Here is a 12,103-nt window from a genome sequence, read left to right on the forward strand (position 1 = left end):
GAAAGCAGCATCTTAATGCTCCAGCATGGTCAAGTATCAAATATATTATTATTAATGATTTCAAAAGCAATACAGAATGAAGCAGGAAATATGTCTGTTACAGGAACATTTACTGTCATTGTGGTACTGCCAACTATTACTGGTTGTAAATATATATTCAAACTTTATTAGTGTATTAAAATAATACACTAAAATAATATTTTCAGGCAACTAATAGTTTGATTTAAATGTCAGAACTCATAGATTTGGTTGATGTTTAGAAAAAGTTGTTTACTGGTACAGTTTTTTGTATGTTGTAGCCTAGGAATTTACAGTTGAATTGCGAAGGTTGTTTTTCTTTCCAATTAGGCATGCTACTTGGAATTATTTTTCCTGTGTGTCTATTAAAATTTCTTGAGCTGCTTTTGAAAGTAAGAATGAATAGAGTATTTTTTTTAGTCTATGGCTGCTCATGTGTCTTTGGGTTGAATTGATTATCAAGATGGGGAAAGGTTTTTTTCTTCGGCTTTTTTACCTCTGTCACTATTGGATTTTTCTATAGAATCTATAATTTGCAAGTAAAAGCTCTGCTTTTTTTGATTACAACATAACTTTGCAGTTTTGCCAATACTTTTCATTCTCAAGGAACTGAATTACTTGTACGTACAGTATTACGTGTAATACTGAAACCTGAATACTGAATATATTTAGGACTGATACACACCTCAGAATCTCCAAACAGAGAATATTCCAAAAAATAATCCAAAACTATTGAAGGATGTGAGAATGTGTAACCCAAATCTTTAATTTGGGCAACTAACTCCAACTTACAGAGAGAGAGTTATTCCTCATTTTCCATGACACCTAGTAAACAAAAGCTGTTGCCATTTTGGCTCAGCTTTTCCTTTTCCTTCTGGCTTAATTCTGATCCCAGTATGGTTAATGGGAGCAAACTTTGAACCAGTCATTCAGACACCCCTATTCTCAGAGCGCTTTTATTATTGTAGTGGAAATTAAGCATCCAAGTGTTAGATCTGGAGACTGAGAAATTCCTCTTAAAATGCAAAGGGTAAGAATTCTTTTATTGAAATATGTCTTGCCTGATATTTAGCTATTGTATTTGAAAATATACATAATGCAAATTTGCAGAATTTGACATTGTTGTATTACTCTAAGCATTTCACTTTTTTCTTAGTAGAAATCAAAAGAACCCTCATGTGTCTGTGAAGCAGTTTAAAGTTTTGTGGTTAACTTCTATCAATTATTTTCTCAGGAGTCTCTGGTTTATGCAAACAGAAGCCTAGAAACAGTTCCAGGTGAAAAGGTTCTGCGGGACAATAAGGAAAAACGTTATCAAGAGAATCGTCTGAAGGAAATAGACAATCAGCTGGAATCCCTAGAGAGAAGTCTTGTAAGTTTCCTATTTTTGTCGTATTTTTCTTCCCTCAGTCTGGAAACGTTGGAGTTTATCATTCCATAAATGTCTTAAAACAAAAACAAGTTTTTTAACCTTATGTAAATTTCTGAAAGGTATCCCCAAATAAATATGCAGGCAAAAGTCTCAAATTCTTAATTTATTCTTAATCTTGTTGAAAATCCTTTTTTTTCAGTTGTAATACATACTTACCTTTAGTATAGGGTCTTTCAAGGCCAAAGACATTATCCTCCTCTCTTCTTCCCCAGAAGGGCATAGCATAAACAGAAATATATAAATACATCCTAAAAGGATTTTTTAATGGCTCATGTACTTCAGTGTTCTTCAAAGGACCAAGTCTGATGGGAAGGTTGTATACGCTAAGTTATTGTGGTAATCTTTATTATCACTACATTGAAAGAAAAGTGACATTTTTATGTCCGTGCGTTGTAGAAATTTGTTTCTTGTGTGTAGCTGATTTTAAATTTTTTCACTTAGTAAGAAAAACATAAATATATAAGTTTATTGTGACAGACCAAAAATCCATATAGTCTACCTTTATCTCTTGGAGGTCTTTGTTCAGCAGTAGGCTTACTCTCCACAGGAATCAGACTTAGGAAAAGTATTGTTCCTGTTATCTTTTATCACCCTCAGAAAGGGATCTCCAGTGTAAATCAAAAGCTTTGTGATTCAGGTAGCAGCATAACCGCAGTGGGATAATCTCAATTATTCATAGCACTGTTGCTATATTTGCAAAAGCTTCAGCCATTCTACATACTCAAGGTTTATTCTGGCAGTACTGAAGTACATATGAAGTATGGGGACAAAGACTTTGGACAGGGATTGTTTTAGAGGCTGTTCACTTGTGTGTGTGACTACAGTAAGGAAGCATATTTAATTCTTATTTATTCACAGTACCAAAACAATAGTAGAACTTAATTTTAATGCACTATTCTGTTATATTAAACAGTTAAAAGAGAGAGACAAATAGGGGAAATCTGTGAACTTCTGTATATTGAGTACGTTAATGGGTAATCAGATAAAATAAGTCTGCATATTGTCATATTTTTCTACTCATTGACCTTTATATCACTACTGACCTTGGTCATGAGGCAAGCACAATCTGAGGAAGTGTGTCTGGGGATTCTATGGTAGTCTACAACAGGCCTGGGAAATGCTGTGGGCTGCTGACTCATTCAAATATTTGTGTATAAATGGGTCAGTTCCAAATCTTGGTTGGTTTTAGCAGTTTTGTTTGGTATCAGATTACATGCAGACTCTTGCAATATACCACTCATTTTCCCCTGACTAGATTGTGTGTATTTAAAACTCTAAATCGATAGACTGTAATGGCAATTTACACTGTTTATAAATACAGAATGTCACCTGGCAGGGCTTCTTTAAGGGGACTCACTTGTCTTCTGCTCAGTTGCTATTCTCTAGCATGACTGAGATCATGGCATGTGGATTTGAAATATGTGAGTCCTTTGTGAGATACTTCAGTTGTCAGTGAAGGCAAAGATGTGTTCAGGTCTGAATGCAAGTAGATTTACTTTTACTTTCTTGTGTGGAAAAAAGAAGAGCCTTAAAAAAAGAGTGGTGTGGTGGTTTTTTGTTTGTGGTTTTTTTTTTTTTTTTTTTTTTTTCCCCCTTTTAATGCCACACATATAATTGATTTTTTTTTTTCTTAAATCATATAACATAGGCAGTTTTGTTAGGACCTTGTTTCTGTACCAAAGTACTGTGGAGTTCTGGCAAATCTGGTCTCTGCCAAGACACGGCTTTCTGAAAAACTAAACTGAAAGCTTGGGTTGAGGAAGAGAGTACATAGACTGCGTGTTTCCAGAATAATTTACTGGTTTCTAGAAATACTGTTTTTTATTCAATAGGTGGCACTCTTCACTGTATGTGGAATTCTGAGGCATGGATCTGGGGGATATTTTGAGTGGTAATAAAGTTGTCATTTCTGCTTTATAAAATGCAGGTTGTGAGAGATTTGCCTCTTACTTGTGGCAAGAGTCCATGTGTGCAGCTTTTAGAACTGATATTTTTCTAGCTTTTTTTAAAATTGTGTATTTAAAACGCACATTTTTAAAATTCCCATTGCATTTCAGTTTCTCCTTTACACTTTCCCAAACCACTGTAATTTACTATGTAAAATAATAAATAAATTCCTCTGCTCTGAGTAGAGGAGGTGATTTGCCAGCAGTTAGGAGTGTTACTTCTGAATGCATGATCATATCTGATAGCTGTAAAATACAGTATTTTACGAACTCAGTATCTGAGAGAACTTATGTTAAAATGTATTTTGAAAAGTCCCTTGGACAAAATATTTTTTGTTTTTGATTCCTAGGTGGAAATTTTGAATAGTTTAACTAAGCATAATTTAGCTCCATGTGTTAGGGCATTACTTGCAATAGGTATGAAGATAACTATTAACTTTTTTTGTGTGTGTATGGTAGAATGCTGTATTATTTCACTACTTTAAAATGGATTATCTAAATTTATCTATGTAATGGTAATGACCTTCTCTTCAAGGAGAACGAATACATTAATCATATTTCTGGAGGAGGCTATTTAATAGGTGCTGGCTTCTAAAATTATGAAATTTATGGATTCCTCCACTAAAGTTAAACTCATATATGCTGTAAGACTTCATGATCTCAGCTAAATCTGGGAGTGAACTCACAAAACAAAGCCAGAAGATAAAACTTTAATCTAATCTAAATTTAATCTATTTTGATATAAACACATAAAATCTGCTGATTTTATACTTGAATTAGTGTAATTGAATATTACACTTGAATTAGTGAAACTAAGGGCTTTGGAATCTGAGTTTTTCCTTTACTTTGAACAAAAATGTCCCTAGTGAATTCATATACCAAAGAATGTATTGTATGCATTGTTGAAATCCATTGTGAAATTTCAATCCAACTGAAATGTATCTGTACCGTGGTATCTGGACCCTTGCTGAATTTCTTTTAGGTTTCAGTTTGACCTTAGTTCACTTGTTCTTCATTTGAAACCATGTCTGACTCTCTCCGCATTCTTTCATCTTTCAGTTTCCTGGAAACCACTGAGCTTATCTTTGTTTTGTGGATTGCATTGTTAACTGCTGCTTCAAAAAAATACCCAGTTCAGCTGCCAAATGCGTGTTGCTGAGCATTAATGAAAAGAATTTTATATAGGAAGAATAATAAATGTAGTTATTTTTCAATTGTGGCTTTGTCTCATTGGCTGTTTGTGATAATCCATTGGCACGTTTGATGATGTGTTGAATTTCTTCACGGCAGACAGTAGGTTTAAATGCGCATCAAAGCAAGCTATTATGTAAGATAGCTCCACCTTTGCTGGCTATACATGTGTTGATTTCTAATGTAGTACACTGGAAGCTGATTAATTCCTGCCAAAAGTCTACCTACACAGGTCTCTTTTGGGATTTTGGTTAAATATATTAAATCAAAAATATACGCATGTAATAGTGTGTATACACAGATATAAGTATAAATGCCAATTACCTCTCAGCACGACCGAGATACTGATACCTACTTGAAAAAAAAGGTGTCCTCTTACTTCTGGTAAATGCTTTTTAAGAGAAGCTAGTTAGCATTAAGACCTTAGTCTTAAATGTAAATTTATCAGATGTCTGTACACCTCTAGGAATCATTTTTTTTCCCCCAAGTTCATACAATCTCGCGGCCAAATGCATTGTGTGATTTTTAGATATTAAGGGGTTTTTAATATCAGGTAGTATTAGGAAAATATACATTTCGTTATTGGAATAGCTGAAGTTTGTGGAAAGGTGAGCAGTTGGTGAGGATGATGAAGAACAAAAATAATAAATGTGACAATGCTGTCAGGAGCTTTGATTACCTTCAGGAACTTACTCTAAAAAGCATAAATCTTTTCTTTTTGATGCAAAATAAAGTTTATCTGTGGGGACATCTCAGGATAAAATTAATTATTGTTTGGTCCTGGAGAAAGTCTTACATCACTTAGATCATCTGCTGTTCATCAAGGTGATGATGGAGTTTGTTGTTACACATAGTCTTGTTCCAGTTTTTGCCCTGATACTGATTGAATTCAGTGTACCTGATCCTGAGTCTGTATTAGGCGACTTCCAGAATAGAAGAGTAATTTCTTCCTGGCCTCTGCCATAGTTCCTTTCTTCCCTTTTAAAGGGAAGAGGAGACTAACATAAAGCCCTACCACATATCTGGAAAGTAATTTGTCAACCAGACAATACTGTAATAGGTTATTGTATCACAGGCTCTCCAGAAATTAACTAATAATTTTGAACACAGAAACACAGCCATATTTTTAGGTAGTCTGTGCATTGGTAGTCCTTGTAGACTATAGCAGATAAATAGCAAAGATCTTTATTTTAATTCTATGGTATTATGTGGTGTTTAGTTTCTAAATAAGCATGTGTTTTTCCATAAAAGTAAAAATTTTTTTAATAAAACATTTTCATAACACATAGCACCAAATAAAGGGAAAAAGGACAGCATATCTAAAAAAAGTTGAGATATGCCACTTTCTATGTTATTTCTTCAAAAAGTACCTACCAGGTGCTAAAGTTTCTTGTCAAGCTGTTGTCAAGCTTCAAACAGATCTTGTTTATTCATATTTTACAAGACTTCATTCTAATTATGTGGTTGTACAGAATTGTTTCAGAATGAAATGTGGTAACATTTCCACCTGGGAAAATATCAGTGTGAAAATCTTATTTTCTTCATTTAGCAGCTACTACACATGAGAAGAGAGCAGTGAGATTAATAGTAGACTGACAAAATGTGTATCTGTTGCTCGTGATTTAAGTAAATTTACTGTGTGTTCATTGTTTTTTGCTGTACTGTGGATAAGAATGAAGTGGCTGCTAGAAGTATTTATAAAAATATTTTAAAACTACATGTTGCATTAACATTCAATAAAATGAAATAATTTTTGTACATGTGTTAAATTTTAAAAACTAAATTATATAAAAATATTGATCAATATTAAACTCTTGATGGTGATGCTAGTTCATATGGAAAATTAGGATAATATTTCTGTAAATGGCTATTAAGTTGAACTGCATCCATATGATGGTGATAAGTAATATTGCCGGTTGCATCATAAGTGTTAGCTATTTATTGATACTGTATATGAGAAATCATTGCTGCAATTTGATCCCTGTAATGTGACCTGTTTTAAATATAATGGATTTCTAGAATGATCAGATTTTCTGTCAATTCAGTGTACTGATCGTCCTTCTCCCAAAATGTAATTTCCAGTTAGGGCAACAATTCTGCTGGTTTACAACTCTGCAATATTGTGGTGTTTGCCGTCATAAAATAACAAAGTATCTTTGACTGCTCACCTATCTCTAAATTCATGTAGTGCTACTTAGAGTCATCATTTGATCTCCTCCCATTTTGTGTCTCTAACATGGCTTAAGTGTAACTGCACTTCTTTCTTAATTTTATTTATAAATGGCATTTAACGCCATCAAACATATGATTATTTTAAATGTGCTTCTTCTTAGGTGCTGAAAGAGTCCATGAAAACTGACTTGCTTCTGTTCTCTTGTGTTATTTGTTCAGTATATCTTTGTCACATTGCTGTCCTCTCTGACCTCAACAGTAATATTTGCCTATTACTTTTTTTTACTGTCATCCATTTTTCTGTCTCCTGACCTCTCTCATCATCTCCAACCTGCCTTCCATGTATCTACTCATAATGCTCTTTTTCATTCCTTCTGAACTCTGGCTGAGATAAATACATGGCTTCAAAGCAGGATGGTGCCCTTCATCCAGTGGTTATATTTTTAAACAATTGCTCATTGCTCTGCTCATGCCTGAAGCCTTCTGGTTAAAGATAGTCAAGTGAATTGAGCAGTGGAATTCTGTTGTTTTCCAGGTGCTTGACTATCTGTGTACATGTACCTTTAGTATGGATAGACTTATAACAGGTTTATTTAGGCCTTTAATTTCTGCTTTCTCTTCCCTGTTTGTACAACATGTAGCATCACATTTCAATGCAATAACTCTGGTTTCTAGCTGTGGTAATATTGAAGTAATGCTTAAAAATTCTCTGGTTAGGAGGTGTCAACACCATAATGTTTTCATCATTGAAGTGTGCATATCTCTCTGAGGCAAGGAGAAAGTATTTACCTGTTGTCACACATCTCTACTGGCAAATGCAGGACTTCTCGTTCCTTGCTGCAAGTTAGCACTGTTCTTTAATTTCTGTAGGAAAGTGATTAATGTGCTACAACAGGAAAGAAATATTATTTTTATTGGCCCACTTGTGCTCTGTACTCCCAAGTTAAATAGTCAGGAAAAAGCCCCTGTTTCTCTGCAAATGTTGTTGGGGAAAGCTGTCTCTGCTTTGCCCTAGGATGTCCCATTCAAAATGAGAAATGAAAAACAACAAGGGCTGCTGTGAAGTAAACCTTCTGCAATGTGTACTTAGGTGTAACTTATCCTTTGTGGATGAGAATCTTTTGATAAGTAGCATATAAACGCATCTCTACATCTTATAGTTGGTGGCTGTGTGATTTTGAGTCTGTGATAAATGTCAACATAGAAAATTTTAGCTGTAAATTTATCTTATACCTGTGTGTGTCTGTATGTCTGCATGTACAAACTGTGTAGTAGAGCTTTGGGTTTTTTCTTGAGACACTTTGGCTTACTAAGCCAGGATGCAAGTGTAACCATACAGCATCTCTAAGAGGGAACGATAGAAAACACATAGCAGGTACACAGGTTGGAGACACACCTGTAAACTACATCAAACATCGGGTTCCTAGGCCAAAACATTCGTAAATGTCCTAGCAATATGTGACTTCTGTAACTATTTGTAGTATTGCTGTTGGCATGTTATTTCAGTTTAAGCTATATAATATTTATATATATATATATAAAAATGTATATTTTCACCTATGAAAGGCAGTAGTGGTAAACAAAAAGTTATTTTCAGTATGATTTGTAAGAATATAAAAATACCATTGAATTTATAGATAAGAGGGATTCTGCAATTAATGTTTTAAAGCAAACTGATAGCATACTCTGATAAATTTGATAGTCAGAGTTTTGTGACAAAGCTTAGTTGAAAGCTTGAAGTATTTCTAATGGAATTTTGGCTTCTAGGAACAGTTTCCTGAGATGACAACAGCAATATTTCTAGCATGAATGTAGTAATTTTATCTTCAGAAACAGGGTAATCCTGTTTACAGAGTCAAACAAAGTTGGTTGGAGAAAAGCCTTGAAAGTTTTTTTCTCATAAATCTAAACGGTCTCATTATACATCATATTTTTTAGTTGTGCTGCACAGCGCAGGTCAGTATCAAAAAATACTTAGAAGGCTGGGATGTCCTCTTTCTAGAAAAACTTCACTTAAAATATTCTCTCTTATTAGAGCTGAGGGCATATAAACTTGTGATGGAAAAAATACATAAATGCCCAAGATTCTGCTACTGAGTATTTGTACTGGTTGCCAGTTTGGCAGGGTCGGGCACCTCGTGGCTTGTCTCATGCTTAAGTCTGTTTTTTGATGCTGGACTGAGCATTCCTTTGTCTATGGCCTCTGTTTGCTAGGCATGCTCAGAGCATGCCAATAGACCCCAGTAGCCATAGGTACAAAACATGTTATCAGGCATGATCAAAATTATGCCTCTTTTCTCTCAGAAACACAGCCTGTCTCAGGGGGTGCCCCCACTTTATTCAACCTCAACAATTTCATCTCTGTAGCTTTATCTCCATTTTACTTCTGGCAAGAGAGTGACCTAACCCTATATAATTCCTTTTCTAAGATTCAGAGGAGGAAGGACATCATCTTTCCCATGGTGCTATTACGGTATTCATCCAGGAGCAAAGTATTCAGGGGCAAACCAGCATAGATTAGAAGAATGTTATTTCTCTGGCCTGATGATGGGTGGAATATTGAGCACTGGTTGTATCTCTCATGCAAAATGCATGAACAGATTGTTTTGTGGGGACTAGGAACTTCCTTATTCTGGTAGCAGTCTCATCATTGATCTAGATTAATGGTTTCTAGTATCATGTTGGTTTTTGTTTTTTGGTTTTTTTTCCCCTAATAGTTAGTTTTGGGACTGTGATGAAAATTTTTCAGACTCGCCTGTGTCCTAGCCATTGAGGCCTCCTCTTATAAAAAGGGGAATTAGGCTGAGACTTAGAAATTGCTTAATTGCTTTCTGGGCTTGTACTTTGTAACTATGCAGGGCAAGTGTAATTGTCATCACACAAATTGATTGCGTCCGAGTACGAAGCATGGCCTCATGCTTTGCGATAAATCCTAACCTTCAACACAGTCCTCCAGTTCTTAAAGGAGCAGGGTTGTAGGATCTTTCCTTTGGGTCTTTTTTCTCTCATCTGGTTTGGTTTTGGATTTGATTTCCCCTTAGAGCAAGGTGCTAATACCACCAAGGGTGGGGGTTCGATCCCTGTACAGGCCATTCACTTCAGAGCTGGACTTGATCATCCTTATGGGTCCCTTCCAATTCAGAATATTCTGTGTAATTCACCTCCTTATTTCTTCATTTTGGCACTGATCTGTTTAGAGATACTGAGAAGTGTACATTGGTACATAATACAGCATGATAATGACCACTTTTTATATGTTCTGTACTACTTAGTTATGGAGAAATGCTTTCTGTATAGGATGTTACCTTTAGTTTCAGCTATTCAGGTAGTACCAAAAAAAGAAGCCCATTATAATAAGTTGACATTGGAAAACAGAAGATACTGACTGTGCTGTGTAAGAAGTGCTTCTTAATATGACACATTTTTATTTTTCTATTCGGCCAATTATGTTTAGGAGTGAATAGGTTTATTTGAATTCCTTCTGTCGAAGAAGTTTCACATTTGTAAATTATTCCTTCAAGAGTATTTGCACTATATCTTCAAAGGCTGTTTTTTCCTCCCTCTTCATTATAATTTAAAGAGTAAACTAACTGTGTACTTAGTTATATTTCCCAAATGCAAAACCCAGTCAAAATTAAACACACCTCCTTACTAATAATCTCCCATTGTATGTGCTCTGCTACAGCCATTTTTTTAGAACACCTCCCTATTCCTTATGTGGTTGTCCTAATTTTCTGACATGTAGAGAACTCTCCATTCCAGTCTGGTGGGATCTAGTAATTATTCATGTCATATAGTCTTTTCTGCCTGGACTATTGGTGTTCTTTGTTTAAAACGATATATTTTGCTTTTGATTGCATTTATCTTCTCTAGTGCCTCAATACAAAATATAATTGTACTGTGGTATGTATATGTGTTGAACACTAAACAGTATTTGTTGCTAAGAAGAGTATTTAAATGTTCTGAATGGTTTCACTTTTTGAGATGTTCATGGAAAAGAAGATTAAAACTGAATAACTGCTTCTGCAAACATGAACACGTGGTTGTAGCAGTTCTTTTTTTCTTCCTAGCTGCTTTTCTTTCTGTAAATCAAAGCCTTCCTTCAAAGAAATATCAAGGAAGAGTGGTGTCTCTCAGCAGGGAGTCTTCATTCTACAGGAAACAAACATTTTGTGCTTGTCCTCTGCTATTGGCTTAAATGTAATAGAAGCCTATTAAGAGTGTGCTGGAAGCCTGTGGTTTGTGAGGAGCAATCTACAGAGGGTTTTTTGTTGAAGCCACGTATATTTCTCAGTGTAATTGCATATAAATATAACACACTGCTACAGTTTTTTTGATTTGTTATATATTTAACAGGTATATGTTATATATTTAACAGGTATATGTTATATATTTAACAGGTGTATATATAACAGGTGTAACTGGGAAAGTAATTAGAGCTGTTTATGGTTAGAATTGTCACTCATATACAGTATCTTGTACTTTTTTTTTTTTTTTTTTTTTTTAATTTAGGATCCTTGACTGAGGAAATAAATTCCATTATAAGTACCAACAAGTGTTTTTATTACTAGTATTTTTAGAGGCAAAGCTAGAAAGCAGTAATGAGGTGACTTCAAAGTGATAACAGTAACCAGCTAAGAATTTTTAATTTAGTAAAGGAGCAAAAGAATGGTAATCTTTTTGGTATTGTATGCAAAGGAAGGCATTGTAGCCTATATTTCTGAGAGAAATTTCAAGTGTAGTATGATGATGGTCCTTCTCAGAAAGGCATGTCTTTAACCTGAACTTATATAACAATAAACTTGAATTATGTTAATTCAAGAAATGACAGAAGTAAGAACTGTATAGAATGTAGAGAGTATGGACTTACTTGTGAAGAAACATTAGAAATGGTCATGCATACATTATTCAGACTCTTTATGAATGACACACTTAGACTGTAACCTGTAAATATTATAGGTGTGAAGCGTGGAGATAAATTAGGGGTGCATATGAATTCATGCCAACAATCATTATGCAAACAAATGCCTTTCCAACTTAATGCTACAAAACCCTAAATTATCAGTGTTTCAAATTACTGTATAAGTAACTTTGGTTTTTCAGTCTCTGTCTTGTTACCAACTGACTTCAGTCACTGTGTAGTTTTCTCAGGGTGTAACAGTGTTTCTCCCTTTTTAATCAATCCACCTGTCAAACACTTTTTGATTGGAGAAGTGCGAACACTATCCTGTAATACAAGTTCCAATATAGAAATGGCCTTTTAACTTGTCATTGTATTCTTTGTTTTCAATTTTCTGAACTTCCTTATCTGACACTTTGCTTTTTAAACGTTTATGGCACAATA

The 12,103-nt window shown here is 34.6% G+C and overlaps 1 protein-coding gene across 5 annotated transcripts in view; it reads left to right on the plus strand.

The window, feature by feature from the left end:
• The window catches only part of FSIP1 (fibrous sheath interacting protein 1), a 75,300-nt gene that overhangs the window by 18,450 nt on the left and 44,747 nt on the right, over positions 1-12,103 (plus strand). For all 5 annotated transcript variants that reach the window (XM_040067716.2, XM_058421068.1, XM_040067713.2 and 2 more), the window contains exon 11: positions 1,253-1,390. In XM_040067716.2, the coding sequence (XP_039923650.1) occupies positions 1,253-1,390 (138 nt within the window). The remainder of the gene's footprint in view (positions 1-1,252; positions 1,391-12,103) is intronic.

Source organism: Hirundo rustica, chromosome 6, assembly GCF_015227805.2.
Source record: "Hirundo rustica isolate bHirRus1 chromosome 6, bHirRus1.pri.v3, whole genome shotgun sequence".
Classification (NCBI taxonomy): Eukaryota; Metazoa; Chordata; class Aves; order Passeriformes; family Hirundinidae; genus Hirundo; species Hirundo rustica.